This window comes from Lynx canadensis, chromosome F1 (assembly GCF_007474595.2).
Source record: "Lynx canadensis isolate LIC74 chromosome F1, mLynCan4.pri.v2, whole genome shotgun sequence".
NCBI lineage: Eukaryota > Metazoa > Chordata > Mammalia > Carnivora > Felidae > Lynx > Lynx canadensis.
This window is the reverse complement of record NC_044319.2, coordinates 54,036,284-54,056,198: the sequence shown is the minus strand read 5'-3', so window position 1 is coordinate 54,056,198 and position 19,915 is coordinate 54,036,284. Positions and strand designations below refer to the sequence as shown.

General features: G+C 39.8%; 1 protein-coding gene across 5 annotated transcripts in view; it reads left to right on the top strand.

Moving 5' to 3' along the window:
• ESRRG (estrogen related receptor gamma) overlaps positions 1-19,915 on the top strand; it is a 438,667-nt gene that overhangs the window by 276,593 nt on the left and 142,159 nt on the right. For all 5 annotated transcript variants that reach the window (XM_032591789.1, XM_030302573.1, XM_030302570.1 and 2 more), the window contains one exon: positions 6,500-6,616. In XM_032591789.1, coding sequence (XP_032447680.1) covers positions 6,500-6,616 — 117 coding nt within the window. The remainder of the gene's footprint in view (positions 1-6,499; positions 6,617-19,915) is intronic.

Sequence of the window (19,915 nt, the reverse complement as noted above, 5' to 3'; positions counted from 1 at the left end):
AAAAAGGCAAAGAACGTGGGGCTTTGGCATAACCCTATATATGAAATTGCTTTGATAAGAGCTGGGCATGACTGTTAACTGGATGTGACACCCTCTCCTCCCGCCTCAGTAGGCCACAGCCTCCATTTCACAGGTGATCTGCCATCCCTTTGGGAATCTGACACGGCCATTCCTTGTAATACCTTTGGGCATCCTCTTTTAGAACTTGAGGCAGGTTCTCAAAATACCATCCGTGATCTAGAGATCTTTGAAATTTGAAGGTAAATTTAAAATTTAATACTGAGCACATATCATTTGCCATCATGTCTTGCTATAAGGAAGCAGTCAGATGTTTTGGGTGAATACGGATGAAATGTAATTTGACTCCCCCCGCACCCCCCTTATAGTTTGTAAAGTGACTTTAGTGGCATTTCTAAAGGGAACTTCAGAAAGTATTCAGAGCAATCCTTTGGGAACAGGTATAATGTCTCTGGGCAACTTTGAAGTCTAACTTGGGATTCTTTGAAAAAATTTAAAAAGTGTGTACATTGATGTACAGATATGTAATAAATTATTATTCCATATTATATAATCCTACTTATAGCTAATATTTCAATTTCAGGTGGAAGGGGCAGAAAATAGGAAAGAGGAAGCATTAAAAACAAGAAAGAAAAGAAAAGGAGAGAAAGGAAAGGTGTATTGCCGTATGGAAAAACTTTTACTATTATACACTAGAGGGTTTTCTTTCATTTTTGAATGTTTTTGATCATTTAAAACAAAAATACTATGGATTATTGGCTGCATGTTTTTAATGCTCTGTAATTGTGTACTAAGGCAAATCCCATTATTTTAAAATTACTTAATACTGGAAAACAATTGGATAAACCCCACTTGGAGCGCCCTGTGGGTCATCTCAAGCCATTTGGTTCTGTTAATAAAATTAAAACAATTGGGGGAAATATACAGATGCTTTCAAAGTGGCTTTACAATTATGATGTCTGTATGTATGAAAAAGAGGATAACCCTTAGGAACTGCATGAAGCCAAATGCATCATTACTGTGTTTGAGTGATGTGGGTTGGGAGTAAGGATTTGACATATATTTTTATTTTGAGATGCCATGCTAATTTACATCATTCAGCCCTTTCACTGCCAAACTGTAAAAGTCCATTAAGTGACTGAAAGGAATATACAAATTATCCACTGGCACTCCAGGCTGGAGTTTTACATACACCCTGTTATTCTATCTGCCAGCTAGCTGCAAGATTCTATTAAGCAGTAAGTGAGAAAATTATATTGCCTACAAACTAATTGTACAAAAGACTCTGAAATAAGTAATCAGAGCCCAGGACTTTCTGAAAAGCTGCCAGGAGATATTATAAATTGCTCTATCATTCTTGTCAGCCTGGCTTAAAAACCCAAAGCTTCCATGTTGATTTGGTTCCCTCTGCAACAGAGCTCACTTCCCCAGCTATTGACAAAACTGGGAAAATTCCAGTCGTGTCCTCAGTCGGTGCCCAATTCAGTCCCCGGTGCCATCTAACAAATGTGTCCCAGAAAATAGCAAGCTATAATCCAAGAAAACTCCGTGTCTGAAATGAGAATCCTAGCTTGTGAACAATAACTTCTGCCTCCTCCCGAATGACTGTCCTGTGTTAACATTCCAGGTACCCACAGTTGCTATTGGAAATATTTTTACCTGCCTTCCACTTTTCACGAATCGAAGGAAAACAAGTGCCCCGTAGAGGTCACGTGGTCTACTGGGAGTAATGTCTTTGAGCCATTACCAAAATAGATGTAGCATTATTACCCAGGTGCTTGGGGCAGCACATTTTTAGGATACAAATGCCTTTAAAAAAATTATTGCATCGAAAAAGCACCAGGGAACGTATTTCAAGGACAGAATCTGTGTAGACTCTAACACGGATCAAAGACTTTGTTGGGTGGGTGATCATAGCCAACAACAACGAACTGAAACTCTATGGGAGGGCTTTGAAATTAGAGAGGTATCCCTCCAGCACATAAGTTCTTTAGAATAATGTTGATTTGTTTTTCAAGATATAAACTGGTGTTACTTAGTGAAATCAAGGTTATCACTCATACATGTCAAGACTAATTTATTGAAATTTGGCTGAAGGATACCTGATTCATCATAAACAATTTCTGTACACTTAAGCTGAAAATATACCATTTGTGCACTCAGGACCACTATATTTTCTATCCATTCACAGTGAAATTTTTACAAAAATGTTTTGTTGCCTATAGCTTTGGGAAGATACTTCTACCACAGCATAGTTAGGTATTCATTTTTCACAGCATAGTTTGGTCATTCACTCCTAGGCTGAGAATTCATTGACTTTCTTAGGCATGATCTCTGCATTTGTGGGAGCGCGTGTGTTTGCACGTGCATGCTAATACTGAATCCAGAACCATTGCCCCTACACCAAATTGTATTGTTATTTGCTTACAAGTCTTATCTCCTCTGTAAGACTGTGGACTTCTCAAGAGCAGGAACTACCTCTTTCTGTTCCAGCCCATCACATGATACAAAATGGCAGGCTCATTGATGAGCATCAAGGATCCAAGAATGAATAAGACAGATCTTCTCCCTCAAAGTTCATCCTAAGGCACTATTAAAAATTTCTCTGCCTTTACATTTCTTTTTGTCATCGAGGAACTATGGAATGTAATGGTTAGAAAGGAAACTAGAGTACTTCTTTATATATGACCTAAAATTCTCATGTGGTAATTTTATAATTTTCCTTCTGTTTTTTGAAGAAATTTAAAAATCTTTACACAATCATCCTTAGAAGGGTCATAAATCACAGATTTAGCTACTCTTGTTGAATCACTCCTAAATATTTTCTCCAATGTGTCCAATAAGTACTATGACAAGATAAAAGTTAACCCTTTTAGTGTCATCTGTGTGTATTTTCATGTTTTATTTTCCTTTCGTTCTTATTCTATTCATATCAAGATGCTCTTTTATTTCCTTTAAAGCCTCTTACAGTTTTTTTTTTTTCTTTTCACACTTTGTACCCTAGCAGCCTTTGTATATTTTTGGTTTTCCCCTTAATGATCTCTTCCTGTTTTGCCTTGCATTTCATTTTTCTCAAAGCCACTTTTCAAGGTTTTGAAAAATTAACTAGGTTTCTGAATACTGTTTTTTAGTTCGTGGAATGATTTTCCTAGTGTTTTTTAAAATTTTTTTTAATGTTTATTTATTTTTGAGAGAAAGAGACAGAGAGAGACAGAGCTGAGGAGGAACAGAGAGAGAGGGAGACACAGAATCCGAAACAGGCTCCAGGCTCTGAGCTGTCAGCACAGGGCCCGACGCGGGGCTCAAACTCACAGACCGCAAGATGATGACCTGAGCCGAAGCCGGACGCTCCACCGACTGAGCCACCCAGGCGCCCTAGATTTTCTTAGTGTTCTTAACATTGCCTCCTGATGAGATGTCTAGCTCTTGACCTTGTGGGCATTACTACATTATAGCACCATAATTGTGTTCAAAGCAATGACCTTGAGGAATCAAGAAAATATAAGCTTTCTAAGCATATTATTTTACTTATTTACTACTTTTTGGTGGAAGATTTTTCTACTGTGTAAGAAATGGTCCTTGCCTCCAGGATCTTACCATCTAATGGGTAATATGCATGCAAAAAAGGTATGACAAAATATGGCATGTCTGTAGGTGATGAGAGTACGTGAAAAGATATGAGAACCAAGAAGTCATTTTCTGCTATGATGGTCTGAGAGGTTTTCATGAAAGATTTGAATGGAATTTGAGTTGAACATTGTGACTTGGAAGTAATTTTAAGAAGAAAAGAGGGGCAAAGATAGATCATTCTCAGAGGGAAGTCTGAAGGACACAGGAAAAGAATAAATTGAAATGGCTGCATCAGAAAGTTCACATAAGGTAATTGTAATATTGCTGGAGAAGTAGACAGGAGTTTTATTGGAGTGGGGATTTTGTTTGCTAATCTAATATTTTGTATTTAATTCAAGAGGCCATAGAAGTCTAGTGATTTTTTTTAATTTTTTTAAAATTAAAACAAATTTTTTTTTAACGTTTATTTATTTTTGAGACAGAGAGAGACAGAGCATGAACGGGGGAGGGTTAGAGAAAGGGAGACACAGAATCTGAAACAGGCCCCGGGCTCTGAGCTGTCAGCACAGAGCCCGACGCGGGGCTCAAACTCACAGACTGTGAGATCATGACCCGAGCTGAAGTTGGACGCTCAACCGACTGAGCCACCCAGGCGCCCCTAGTGATTTTTTTTTAATTAGGGTACCGACCTACCCAAAGAAGTCCTAGGAAGAGGTATGCAGCATGGATTACAGGGGGAGAGCATGGAGGCAAAATGCCCAGTTAGGAGATCACACCCACAGTCCACATGTGAGCTCACATGTGCCTGACTTAGGTTCCTGTCAGAAGTGTGTTCTTGTGGAGGATGAGGATAGAATTTTCAGATGAAGAGGAACTGGTTGGAAACGAAAGATGATTTTTTTGTGGGGGCGGGGAGGGGAATGGTGGGTCACCCTGGTAGAAGTTCCCAGCATTGAGTTCAACAAAGGTAGGACTTGATACTGAATCTTTAGGCAAAAACAGGGCAAGAAATGCTGTTTGGAAATCATTTTTCCTCCCTAATAGTTACTGTTCAGCTCTTTCTAAGAAAGCAAAGACAGAGTTTCTTTTTAATAAGTATAGGAAGAGGTATGTAGAGTGGAAGAATCTGGTAGTAGAATACTAATTAATCCCTAGGAAATTACTAGCAATACTCCCTGGATGCAAAAGAAATTTCCAGTGATGGTTAAAGGAGCACAGCAGTGAAAAATGGTTCATCTAAAGTTCAGATCCTAAATCCTTTTATTCTCAGCCATGACCCAGCCAGTCTGGTTCCTTTGACTTATCCTCAGTTTCCTGGGTATTAGTAATATCTCTGAAGATGATGGTGTGTGCCTTTGTTGATGCAATTAATATTACTCTTATTATTGAATCTCTTATGTTAAAAAGTAGTTGCTTTTATTACTATAAATGCCCTGAGTTAGAATGCTAATTTAGTCAAATAGTTTTGATAGGCTTATCTCCAGTTATAGTACACAGCTTTTTAAAAAAATTTTTTAGTCATGCATACTTAACCAATTTTCGGTAGTTATAAGTGGTTAGGTGTTACTTCCTGTTGAATTAGCAGTTGCTGAGTAGTTGAGTCTTTGTACAATCCTGCAATCCACTAATGTGATATTTAATGAGGAGACATCAGTCTGGAGAAAGGTAGTCAATATAAATCAGTGTTTACAAAGTGTGATTAACTCTGAAATATTTCATCAATGCTGTGGTCCCAGGCAGACTCTATGCTAATTACTAGAATCTGCGCATGTTTCAGGGGACTTGGATGGACCCTGAGTATTGCAAACACGGAGCAGCAAAATTGCAATTATGCTCGGACCGTCTCTGATGACAATTTATGCATTTGGTGTGATGACCTCCCCCTTCCCAAGAGGGCAATAAACAGAATGCGTTTTCATTAAGATACTAATGCACTTAATCACAAGGGGAAAGGGTTAGGAAGCAAGGAAAGACCTTCAAGCACTATGTGACAGAGCTGATACGGGAGAGAGGCTTTATTTTAAAGGCAGCTTCTTTGCAAAGCTGTAGGAAGCCCCAGAGCACATCCCACATGCTGTCATTGGCATTAATTGAAAAAATTTCAAGTTAAAGTTTGGATCTTCTTCTGGCTACATATTTATCACTTCCAGGGTGTAAGTACGACCACAAATAATGTCAACTCTGATATTAACAGTGTAGTTTCGTAGCAGTTTATTTTTATTTATGACCCTTTCATGGAGCTTGAGTGTTTGGAATTCATTAATGCAGATAATGTAACAAACATGATGATGACGATGATGGTCATCATCATCCTCTTCCTCCCCCTCTTCCTCCTCCTTTTCAATAAACATTTACGAAGCAGAGAACCATGTTGTGAGGCCTAGTAAGAGCCAAGTCATTTCGGTTCCTGCCCTCTAGGAGCTTATTGTAAGGCCCCAGGTTAGCCTGCTGATAATTTTTCACAGTGGGGTTTGTGCTGTTTAGTGTCAGAAAGACGATAAGCCTGATGCATTGGAGCATTCGTAACCAAAGGAAATCCGGAACTGATGATACGAGAATATGATTTTGACGTTTGTGCTTTTACAGAAATAATCTAGTTTGAAAATTCATTTCGATCCTAAGATTCTGAAAGACTGATGTTTTACACGGGTAGACTGAGCATAGTGTTTTAAAGGCTAACCTTAAACTTAAGCTTTTGAGATCCTTTACCATTTATCTTCCAGTTATTCAGTGCATCTCAAGTGGTTGCTACCGAGCAGACAGCTTCGTGACATTTATGACATCTTCGTGAATCTCCTGTGACTTTTTTTGAGGGGAGGGGCAGGATGAATGTGTAGACGTTGCCTTTGGGATGCTCACATTTTTGGGGTCTTGCAAATCTAACCGCTTTCCTTCAAACTCTGTGTTTTAGGTAATATAGAATATAGCTGCCCCGCCACGAATGAATGTGAAATCACAAAGCGCAGACGTAAATCCTGCCAGGCTTGCCGCTTCATGAAGTGTTTAAAAGTGGGCATGCTGAAAGAAGGTAAGGCACGTCGTTAGAGGCCCCGCGCTTTAGGGTGGGAATGGGGGAAGGGGTGTATGCAAGGGATTACAGAAATGCTAGAGAAATCAGGAAAAGAGGAGGTCACAGTAAGCACCCTGAATCTGATGACAGAATACTCATTCATGCCTGAGTTTTCTGATGAGTCCTGGCTGACGGCTTGACATCGACAGGAGGGGACAAGGTGGGAAACGTCACATGTGCAGCTAAGCCCACCAGGTATGCTTGGTAGTTCTGGTTCTTTTTACCTTTACAATTTGCAGGAGGTGAAGGTCGAAGGACATCAAGAGGCTAGTCGTTGTCTTTTTGTGTTTCTTCTCCTTTCTAAGTTTGCAGAGAGATTTTTCCTTCTGTCGTTAATTGAGATATAGTTGGCAAATAAAAACTATATATTTAAAGTGTATGACTTGATGTTTTGATGTGCATGTGTACTGTGAAATAATCGCCAGAGTCAAGCCAATCAACATAGCCATCATTTCATATTGTTACCACTTTTTAAAAAATTTTTTTAACGTTTATTTATTTTTGAGACAGAGAGAGACAGAGCATGAAGGGGGGGAGGGGCAGAGAGAGAGGGAGACACAGAATCCGAAACAGGCTCCAGGCTCTTAGCAGTTGGCACAGAGCCTGACGCGGGGCTCGAACTCACGGACCGCGAGATCATGACCTGAGCCGGAGTTGGCCGCTTAACCGACTGAGCCACGCAGGCACCCCACCACTTTTTTAAAAAAATTAATTTTAGGTGTAAAACACTCTTTCTTTTTTTCCAGTCTTCTCTTTTGGACTTACATTCTTATGACCTTTACTAGACCACTAAGAGCTAACCCCTCATTTGACTAGGAACAGAGAAGACTCTCCAATTCTTCTCATCTTGACTCTCCTCTTCCTCTGGGGCGGGGGGGAAGCTATAAACAAAGGGTGTATAATTGTATAATTAAAGCCTTATGAAAAGGTGATGCAAAATGTGTTGTCAAGTAAAAAAATAAAATAAAGCACAAATCCCCTAGTAGTAGGATTCACCGTATATATGAGTATATTTTTATATACAAATATATATTTATATTAAATAAAAATTATAAAAAGTTTATCTTAATAATTCATATGAAAATATCTGGAGAAAGAGAAAGGAGAAAGAATAGTAGAAGGGAGATATGCTTTGTGGTAGGGTGCACATGGGGAAGTAGAAGGAGGGACAAATAAAGATTGGGGACAGTGTGGCACTGTAAATCCAGTGAGGAGGGGTATTTTCCCTTTTCACCATATAGCCTTTGGCACTATTAGGATTTTTCACAGTTGGTATATTTTATATTTATAATGCCCTTGCTAAATATTTATTAAGTTTCTCCAGAGTGCCAGGCATCATTCTAGACTGCAGTGGTACAACAGTGAGCAAGTCGGGTATGATTGCTCTTGCTAGAGAAAACTTAAGTGGAAATGCCAATGGGACAGTTTTGACCAGAAAAAGCATAAATAAAAACCCAACCATAATGACACTACACACAGGACAAAGGATCTCCCTTTTAGTTAGGATGATGGTGATAGCTCACTTCTTTTGAGGTTGAAAGCTTTATCTTAGCAATTGCCTTAAATCCTGTAAAAGAGTGACAAGCAAAACCTACTTCACAGTAAATGGTGAGTAATTGGTGGTCGACTTTTGGTCTTTATGTTGCCGCTTAGTTGAGCTGTAGAGACTCGCACTAAACTTACGCTCATTCAAAAGGGGTAAATTAAGAGTCGGGAGTTGAGGAATCATTTTCAAAGAGCAAATCCATGTATTTAAAGTGCTATAAAAATAATATATCAATTAGCACTTTGAATTGCTGTGTCCTAGATGTGGCTTTTATTTTCAAAAACTAAAGTACATGGAGATATGTCTCCATTTCCAGGTTGGTAGCATTTTTTGACTGGTTTCATTTTACTACCATGATTTACTCAACTCTTTGCACTTCCAGGTTTATGGAGGAAGTAAAAAAAATAATAATAAAATTTCCTCTAAATAATTTCCCACGTTGTGGTTTTGAAGCAGGAGCAGTTTTGAAGGGTGGTTAGAGTGACGAGGAAGTGTGAACTGGTTTAATTAAACATTGTTGGTGAAAAGAAATGGGACAGTGCTTATCTGTAATTCACACCTCTTCAGTTGCCCTTATCAAGCCTTTAGAGGGTCTGTTTTCAAGGGAATTGCTGCTGTTGCTGATATACTTAAATAATAATTTATTTTCCTTTACTTCCTTATGCCCACTTTGATGGGAAAATACCAGTTCTCTAAGCCCCTCCCCCCAAAAGGATGGCTATGAGTAAACATGGAATATTCCTCTTCTTTTGTACTTAAAAATGCAGTGAAATATTGTATTACACCCTGCATATAAATGCACAATTATGTTTGGCCATCTCCTTGGCTCAAGACTGGCCTCCTCAGCCTGGAGAGAATGATACTGTCTTAAATGTATCTTTATGGATGGAGAGGGATTTCAGTCCCGTGCAGTATGTCAGAGATCATGATGTAGTAAATCTATTCAAATGTAAACCTGTTCAATTCAATTACCAGTCCATAATAAAATTTGCTGCTACAACCCCCGTGTTGACCACAGCAGTCCATACAGGCTGATGGCACAGCAGGTCTGGAAATTGACAGACAAAATCTATTTAAACAAAAAACAACATTAGTTCTAGAATCTGAAATGAAATCAGATTTCAACAGCTTTGATGGGAACCTTCTTTCCTTTACCGGGTATTTTTATGCAACCAGCCAAATACATCTTAGATAAAGTGCTGCCTGAGGGAAATAAAGAAGTTTTCATTAAAAGGGTGGTTTAGAGAAAAATGAAACTTTCACTCTCTTAAACACAATGATCCCCGGGTTTATTCACTGGTATTTCTGCTAATGATTTAGGGTGCAATGGGAAGTGACAGCTTAGAGTGTAAACAACCCCACTTGCGTCACGGTTGTGCGCAATTAAATTCTTATAAGATACGCCTTCTCCTTAGCCAGCACCAGAATTATGTCTGAATGAACTACTTGATTTTAACGTTAGAATTTTTCAGTCAAAAAGTTGTTATCGTCTGAGACAAAGAATTTGTTGTGTGGAGCAAATAACAAAGTGTCACAACATAAGAACAAAACAAAACCCCACACTTCAAGAAGTACAGTTAAAAAAATGAAAGTTTGTTCAAATCCAAATGGTTGTGCCATTCCACATCCTGAAAAATCCCCTTTTCTTTTCTGGGCTCTAGTTGGCTAGTAAGCCTCACGAATGATGGGCCAGCATTACTTTGTCAGCATTATACCATACTGTATGTCAGAGAAGACCCATCTATTACAAGATATCTGGTCCCAACATTCCCTTTTCATTTTTTTTCAGGTATTGCTTATTTGAAGGAAAAAAACAAGAACTAATCAAAGTGCACCTATAAATCTGGTCAAGATTTATTTTTATTTTGATCTCTCTCCTTGGTTATTTAAAGGCTATTGTAGGACACGCTGGTTCAGTTTACTCTCTGTCAGTGGCCAACAGAGACATTTTATGAAAGCAATAATTATTTTATTTAGGTATAACATTCACTGATCGAAGGATTAAAGGGCTTTTGCTGTTTATTGGTATGATGGGTTTCACCTTGGCGACTCAAGTATTTTTCTTGGACTCTTGCACACGAGAGCAAGGCACCCACAGTCCTACACAGCGTGATATTCCCCAGCCAGGCCAGCGTGCATGACAAAGTATAGATGAATCACAGAAGTATGGAGGACCAGTTTAGCTATTTCATGCCAAAAGAGTGTATTTCACTTTGCCTTTAAAAAAAAAAAAAAAAAAGATACTTAAGCCTTTCTAATCTTCTATTTCTTTCTTTTTTTTTTAATTTTCTTAAAATGTTTTTATTTTTGAGACAGAGCGAGACAGAGCATGAGTGGGGGAGGGGCAGAGAGCGTGGGAGACACAGAATCCAAAGCAGGCTCCAGGCTCCGAGCTGTCAGCACAGAGCCCGATGCGGGGCTCGAACTCACGACCCTAGCGATCATGACCCGAGCCGAAGTAGGACGCTTAACTGGCTGAGCCCCCCAGGCGCCCCTCTAATCTTCCGTTTTGTCATGTGTAAGATGATGGCAGTAGTAGTATTTGTGAATAAAATGTCGTGAATATCCAATAAGAAACTGCAGGTTAAGTGCTCAGCATGCCACATGATATAGAATAAGGATGAAATCAATATTAGCTCTTGTTGCTGGAAACAGTAAGGGTCAAGCTTCAGGGTCAGGTGGACCTAGATTCATGGCCTGGCTCTGCCACCTCCTGGACCTGAACAAGTTGCACAACCTCTAAGACCTACTGCAGCCTATTTACTTGTGAGCATGGGACTGAAGACAGAACTTATCTTGCTTATGAGGTTTTTGTAAACCCAAGAGAGCTAATTTAGACACAGGGTATGTGGTTGGGGGGTGACGCCATGAGCTAGAATCTGGATATATTATACTGACCTCCTGGACTAGTACAAATTCATATAAATTTTGTTATTTTTCGGCGATGTCAATGATCTTAGGGGTCCTTTCTGACTTTTTATAGACATACAATAGGTGAAAATTGGTTCCAAAATTTCATAAGGAAATTTAGTTTTTAATATTTACCCTTAGGTCAAGCAAAGCAAGACAACAGCATAAAAAGGAAAAAAGCGGGGCGCCTGGGTGGCGCAGTCGGTTAAGCGTCCGACTTCAGCCAGGTCACGATCTCGTGGTCCGTGAGTTCGAGCCCCGCGTCGGGCTCTGTGCTGACAGCTCAGAGCCTGGAGCCTGTTTCTGATTCTGTGTCTCCCTCTCTCTCTGCCCCTCCCCCGTTCATACTCTGTCTCTCTCTGTCCCAAAAATAAATAAAAACGTTGAGAAAAAAAATTAAAAAAAGAAAAAAAAAGGAAAAAAGGGACTTCAACCCAAGCAGTTTTCACCACCAACAACATAGGTAAAGTGGTTGAGATGAAGAAAGGAGGGCTCATTCCTCTATCAGAGAAAATGGACAAATAACCCATATTTTAAAATGTGCATGAAGAAATAGAAGAATTCCTTTAATGTACTCATAGGTACATTAAATTTTACTAAGGGAATTTTGATAACAGAGCATCGTGGAAAAAATTCAGAGGATAGAAATAAGTTTTAGAACAGCTCCATAAATATTAACCAAACTTCTCTCTCGTGTCTGGCAAAATACCACGCTTTAGCTTTTAATTGTGATTTTTCCACTACCTAGCATGGTGATTTTGGGGAAATCCATTCAGCTCTGTGTCTATTTCCATATGCCCAGGGGAGCAGTTAGACTGCATTCTTTCTCATCCCTTCTATTCTGATATTAGTTGTATTTAGAAAATGATATAATGGGAGCACCTGAGTGGCTCCATTGGTTAAGGGCCCAACTCTTGATCTCAGCTCAGGTCTTGATCTCGGGGGTGAGTTCAAGCCCCCCATTGGGCTCCACGCTGGGGCTGAAGCCTACTTAAACAAAGAGAAAAAGAAAATGATACGATGTGCATAGAAACATGATACCAGTATAGGACACAAAGGTACTTGTAATTATTCTGATGATGACAATATCTGTGAGTACCAACCCATAGGAACTATGATTTGTAGATCTGGCTAGTAAGTGGTGCCCTTTTATAAATTTTGTCTTAACTGGATAATTCTTTGGATGCTTTTCATCTTTCTGAAAAAGAGGAAGTATGTTATTTTTGCCACAGTTGATAAGGATGAGAGGGAAAGGAACTATGGAACAATTAATAGATATTTCAATACTTAGGATCTGAAGTCTTGTTTGTGCATTTTTGCCTGTGTTTGAAAAACTTTCCCTCTGTGTTTTCTCACAATCCTACCATCTCTTGTCAATATATTGAAGTGCAGTAGAGTTTTATTTCTGTGAGCATCTGAAATCTTCACACAGATTTCTATATTACTACCAGTCAGATTTATTTCAAGTTCGGTTGGTACATTTTTAACATAAAAATATTGACATAAACAGGAGAGGAGAAGAGCAGGTTTATATAATTTTAGATGACTTCTAAATACTTCCTCATGGGGAAAAATGAGTCATTAAAACTAATAACATACTTATATATTTTATGGATAGACACATTTGCTTTCCTTATTTGATTTGACATTTTGAAAGAAAGTTTCTATTGCAGAAGTGCTTAATATTTCCTCTACTTTTTAAAGTCTACAAAATACAAACATCAAGAGTCCAGGTAGGCAGTTTAAAGGATGTGTCTGAATTGTGAGTCTGTGTCTTTAGGATACAGTCAAAGCAGAGGATGGGAATAGGTGTGTTGGAATAAGTCACCGTTCAGTGTGGAAAGGGCACAGGATATTAAGGTTCCATTATCACCTTAAAGCCTCACCCAGCAGGACCCTGAGTGTGAGATTCTCATTAATCAGATGAGGAATCCAAGGCTCAGAGAGTTTCAGTGACTTGCTCAATGGCCCATTGCAGGTAGAGTAGGAATGGGATGAAAAGTCAGGTACGTCACCTTTCAGGCTCTGTATCTCTATCAAGCTTTGTTGCAGTCTTGGCCAAACGGGGTGTTACTGCTGCAGCCTCGGGTTGATTGCCCACACTCTCGGCACAGTGGGCTGGTACTGGTGCCAGATATCACTCGGGGGTAGGAGAGATGGGGAAGAGTCCTGGTACTCCCAGGAAGTGGCAGAGTTTGTGGGTTCAACAAGGGGTTTGTGCCTAAGGTATAAGTGACATTCATGAAGAGGGGACTTTTCCTTAGGATTCTGATCTCAGGAAACCAAGCTCTTCTCACTTGGGGTTTGATGAGGCCAGGAAGACGCAGATAGTGGTGGGGATCAGTCCAGAAGAGATCTTTACGGAATACCTGAGCAGCTAGAGTGTTGGGTTAATTGTGAGTTGGAAGAAGCATTGTGTACCAGAAGCTGTGGAGGTCACAATGTCACAGCTTAAGACCCCGTGTGGAACAACATGCTTAGGTCCCTGTGTTTTGGTTAGGCTGAGTTAGTGTCTGCCTCCGGATACGAGGTCCCCAGGGAAAGAAGTTAACTTCAAACCATTGGAGGATCTAGAAGGATCTTTTATTTTCATTCCTGGGTGGATCTTAAGGGGGTCCTGTCGTCTATACCCTGCTGAAATATCGGCTTGACAAATCATTGCCAGCCTCTCTAGAATGGAAGGCCCTCATCTTTTGCTCTGACTCACGAATTAATAGGGCTGACCTAATGTTTAGGAAGCCTTTGGGTGGAAGAAACGGTAGTAATTTCTCTTCTTCTCCATTCAAAGATTCTTTCTCCAGAGGCCCTATTAATTCTGAGCTATCTCATCATAATTTGTCGGGTATACTTCCTATTTCCACTTTTCAGTTTAGAGAAGGCATTGTGTGTGTGGGTGTGGGTGTGTAGGTGTGGTGTGTGTGTGTGCACATATGCATATATAAGAGAACACAAATTATAGTATTCATTTAGTTGCCATGTATTCATTTAGTTGCCATTATATCTCTTCAGTCAGTTGTCTTGAGCCCCCAGGATATAAAGAAAAATTATCCCAGAACTGTTTTGCCACAACCACAGCTCGTGTCTTGATTTATATATGGCAGTGGGAACTCTGAGAGTCTTCTGGGTTTACCCTATCAGCAGGATAGCAAAGAGCAACTTACTTGTCTAATTACCCTTCTGTTTCATATCCTCCATTTTAATAAAATGTTCATTTAAAGGGTGTAGTGTTTTCGAGGTAGGTTCTCTTTAAAAAATAGAAAGCTACTCAGGTCATTTAGTAACAAGCTGATTTGTTTTTGCTTACTTAAAGAACCTGCTTAGTGCAATTTATCCTAACAAAATATCTTTTGTAAAAACCCTCTGAAGAAGACATTGCCAAGGTGATTTTTTTTTTTTTCCTCAAGTCTAATATCATTATGCTGCCAAGTCGAAAACAGAAATTATTGGTAGGGAAATTTGGGTTCCTACTGCCTTCAAAAAGCAGAACAAAGGAAAGGAGAAAGCTTTAATGGTATTCAAGGAAAATATTTCTGTGTTAGATGACAGTTAATAGAACTGCATTGACCTCACTGGTATTTCTTGCACTCTCTGTTGTAATATTATCCTAAGAAGCTCCCTCATTAATGCAGAGTATTGAACAAAACTCCCAAGTTATAATATAAGCAATAGCGAAGAGCACCTTCTTTGTGAGCTTTGTCCTGACATTAAGCCATTTGGGAATATATTTAAGTGCCACAAAAAGTTATTTCATGTACAGATACTGCATTGCCAGATGGTGATTTTTTGGTCATGCTTTGTTGATAAGAAACTTGAGCAGTCTGTCTCAAAATTAATAGCAAAGCTTTTGCAGGTAAGAGTAATAACATAATTCTTGAGAGCTTAATATGCATTAGGCTACGTGCTATGTGCTTTAGTTGGATTTTTTTTTTTTTTTTTTTTTTTTGCTGTTCCTCACAGTGACCCTCAGAGGTGGGTATTTCCCCATTTTGCAGAGGAATGAAAGCTTAGAGAGGTAATGTTACTTGCCAGAGTTCTCACATTGCATGATAAGAGACTGGATTTTATGGCAGGCATTCTGACTCTACTGCCTGGGCTGTGTATTTGTTTAATATAGTTTGTCTTTGTGAACCATAGGAATATTTAAATATATATTTAGTTTGGGATTCTTCAGAGGCTATGGGTGTTAGGAGATATTGAGCTCTTAAATGATTACTTAAGTCAACCGTTAAAAAAAAATTAGGACTTATTTCATTGCTTTGAGTTCTTCACTTAATGTCCAGAAACAGAATGAACTGTGTTGGAAGGCAGTAAGTTTCCCATCACTGTGAGAGATGTGGAGAACAAGTTCAAGTACCATGTGGGGTTTAGACTAGAATATCTTTTATGGTCACTTCCCACTCTGAGGTTCTTGAGATCCCACCATAAACTTTGGATTAACCTGCCAAACGTTATAAACAGTATGAATAAACATAACAACACTCAAGCTGTTCAATCCCTGGGAACCTGTTTCAGGGGTCTGTGCTTTTGTCAAACAGTGTATGACATCTTACATAAATCCAAGTTGGAGCATAGAGGAACATTTTGGCGTAGGTTTACTTTCTGGCTCCAATTTTTAGAACTTCAGAACCAAAGTCCTTGTAAGTTTTGCCTTTGTAGAAAGAAGTGAATTTGATTTATTGACTTTGAGCACCATCTGCCTCAGTTGTTTTGAGAATATGGCCATAGTGGACCACTGGAGTATTACAATCTTATTCGTTTTATTCATGGGGAAAATTGAAGTACCAACATTTTAAAGATTTGTCCATGATTCTGTATATAATCCATGTGGGTTTTAGGCTGCCACATACTCCCTGTGCGTGTCTGGGTCTCTGGAATATTTATTTATTTATTTATTTTTGAAAAACAACAATTACATTAGAAATGAAGCAGACAGATTCTCTCTTGTGGACTTACCAAACATAGCATCAAGAATCCTTTGAACTGAATAAATCTATCCTTCCTGCATTTGTGTTAGAAAGGACAGAAAGATTGAAATGGTTAAGAGAAGGTTCTTTTACCTCCCTTCCTCCTGCGTTAACTGGAATACTATTAAAAGTGAATCATTTATTTGGCTGTCCACATTTGTCATTTCTGTTTGTGAGGTTGATATCGGAATCCAGCATTTGTCTAATATGCTACCCATTTTTATTCCTTTTAGATCGTAAAAAATTCCCAGTGGATTTCACGTGGGGTTGGGGGCTGGCAACCTGTTTCCACATTTACTCATATACTGAAAGGACAGTGATGGCACCATGAGCAGTGGTAGAAGGGGGAGGGGAGGCCCCCATCAGATAGCACTCTGATGTGGAGTTTCTTCCCACTGGCCTCCAAACAACAGATCCCTATTTCTTTCTACCAGTGTGTATATGGCATTGATGTTCATGACTTTGTGCTTAAATTTAACATAAAGGAATTCTGGTCTACATTTGACCAAGGCCGTTTCATTTGGGCACCATTCCTGACTGGCTAGTTACCTTTCTACTGTCTGGTTAAGGCTCTTCAGAGTGCAACCCCGTCTCTATTATCAGTCATCCTACGTGGTTCTGTTCATTCCTATGTCTCCCTCAAATGAAAGTGAGCTCTGGTCCTTTCTTGAGAGATTGTTCTGTAGTTCTGCCTCCCTCTCCCTTAGTAGGTTGTAGAGCCACCAAGCAGCTTCCCTAAGGCAAGCTGTCTGCAAAGGAACAAGCCAGCTGGCTTGGCCAAGGTTGATCAATGATGAGAGGCAGGCTGGGTTCCAGGTTCACAAAAGCCACTCAGTGGAGAGTAGGTCAGCGGCTTCCCCAAAGCCAATTAGCTGGCAGAAGTGTGAGGTGCCTGGCGCTAGCCAAATTCCCTGAGCCTGATGGTACTGGTGGGGAGTCCATCCTTGGGCTTCCTGGCAAACCAGACTTAAGTGAATGGCAGATTGTGCTGTTTGAGAGCCAGTGTGGCTTTATGGCTACTAGAACAAATATCAGGGACCTGCCACTCCCATTCAGCCTCACCCCGGTAGACGGTCCTCAGGTGCAATGTATTTCAGCTGATTATCTACATCATAAATTTATTTTTACATGACTTCAGCTTTTTGACGTTGACCTGGATAGGAATCGTGCCATTAAAGGAGATTAACATGGAACTGATTTGGGAAGTAGGAAGCATTATAGAGACCTTTAAAAGGAGTGTTAGGATTTCTGCTATTTTAAAGCCCCAATTGTAGCAGCTGCTTCTTTTATAGATAACTGTTGTGATAAGATGAGACCTAGGACAAAACCCAGAGGGAGGGTTTCTTAGCAATTGCCCTTTGATTAACCTATTTCTCCCAAGATCATGTGTATCTAGGATCATAATCGCTTCCCTACTTTTTCTCAATGATTACATGTTTAGCTATCAAGTCTTTTATTTTCTTTTTTAAGATTTATTTATTTATTTTGAGAGAGAGGGAGAGCATGAGTGGGGGAGGAGCAGAGAGAGGGGGGAGAAAAAAATCCCAAGCAGGCTCCGTGCCACCAGCACAGAGCCCGACGTGGGGCTCGATCCCACACACCGTGAGCTCATGACCTGAGCCAAAATCAAGCCTAATCGACTGAGCCACCCAGGTGTCCCTCAAGTTTTTGTTTTTTTTTTTAATTTACTTTAATGTTTGTTTCTGAGAGACATAGCACAAGCGAGGCAGGGTGGGGGAGGGCAGGGAAAGAGAGGGAGACACAGAATCCGAAGCAGTCTCCAGGCTCTGAGCTGCCAGTACAGAACCTGATGCGGGGCTCGAACCCATGAACTGTGAGATCATGACACGAGCCGAAGTCGGATGCTTAACCGACTGAACAGCCCGGTGTCCCTCAAGTCTTTTCTACATAGGGTGCCCAATCTTAAGATGCTTAGACTATTTTACTAGAGATTTCAGATACATTGGGGATGTGGAGAACTTAAGGAGTACAACATGTAAGAATGAGATCATTCTGGTTTAACTTAGCATACATTTTTCCTTAGATTTGCACCAATTTTTGGTTCTGTGTGGCAGTTGCAGCCAGCATGTTACCCCCATAGGAAGCCAAGTCCATTTTGCCCCCCACCTCCCTTTTCCTTCTTAGCTGTTTGAGTGTTTTCTTTGAGGCCACCTGAGCCCCTGTTTAGTGGCTTCTCCCTGGACAGTCCAATTAATTTAACCCAACTAAACTTCTCCCTCACACATAACTTTTTGGGCCACACAACTTCCTCCTCTTACCCTACTGTTAATTTTTTTTTTTAATTCCAAAATTTCTTCTAAAAGCAAAGTGTCTTCACAATTGTAGTGAGTTGCTATTTGGTGATTCCCACGCTGATGACCACCATAATTATCCCCTTCCGATCCCCACCTCCCATGGATTTACCTCTCTGCTCTCCCAGACATTTTTCTCCAGACCTATTAAGTCTTTTTAGTATCAACATTATCATAATCATTAGTATACTTGAAGCCAATTAAATGGCAATTACTCTGACCTTAGCCAGTCTTAGGTTATTATCAATTCATGCATAATTTGGAAATATTTGGAAGGGAGTAGATTCTTGCTTTATGGTCTAAAACGTGTAAATATTTCTCTCTGCTATGTGAGAAATACACTCTGTTCTTTATAACATCTAGCGTTGGGGTCAGGCTATTTCCCCAGCAGCTGCTTTCTAGATCCAAACGATACACAATTGTCAAGCCTATCTTCAAATGTCTATTCATCCATCTTTTGTCCACTTGTTCAGGAAATGTTTTTTTGAGGCATGGACCCATACGACTCTTTCATTAAGTGCTAGGAATTCAAAATGAACACGACAGACGAGTTTCTGCCCTCATGAAGTTTATAATCCATCATACATCTGATTACTTACAATTATGTAATTTCTCCCCTTTCTGAATTTCCCTATTTACATCCTGTTTCCTACAACGTAGCATTTTAACATCATATTTTCCACAGAGGAAAATAGAGTGTAACGGTAAAAAGCTTGGTCTCTTGGATCAGGTGGAGTCTGTGAGTATTGACTGAGCCTTTGAAATGTGTCTAATGCAAGTGAAGAATTGAATTTTTAGTTTAAGTGAGTTTTACTTAAATTAACTAGTCCCCCAAGGCTGGTGACTACCATATTAGAGAGAGCAGAGAATCTGGGTTCAATCCAAAATTTACTACTTACTAGCAGTATTATCTCAAGAAACGTAGTTACTTCACCCTTTTTTTTTTTAAAATGTTGATTTATTTGGAGAGAAAAAGAGCATGAGTGGGGGTGGGGGTGGCAGAGAGAGAGGGAGACAGAGAATCCCAAACAGGCTCCACACTGTTAGCACAGAGCCTGATGTGGGGCTTGAACTCGCAAACTGTGAGATCATGACCTGAGCCGAAATTAAGAGTTGGATGCCTAACTGACTGAACCACCCATGTGCCCCAATTACTTTACCCTTTTTAAACCTTTTCTGTAAAATGGAGGTTGTAATTATAACAGCATCAGAGGGTTATTTTGAGGTTTAAATTTTTTTTTAATATTTATTTATTTTTTTGAGAGAGAGAGACAGAGCATGAGCAAAGGAGGGGCAGAGAGAGGGAGACACAGAATCCGAAACAGGCTCCAGGCTCTGAGCTGTCAGCACAGAGCCTGACGCAGGTCTCGAAATCATGAACTGTGAGATCGTGACCTGAGCTGAAGTCGGATGCTTAACTGACTGAGCCACCCAGGTGCCCCATTGAGGTTTAAATGAGGTAATAGATGTAATATTTTTGGCACAGTGCAAACAACAAACACTCAGAAAATATTGTTAGTATTCA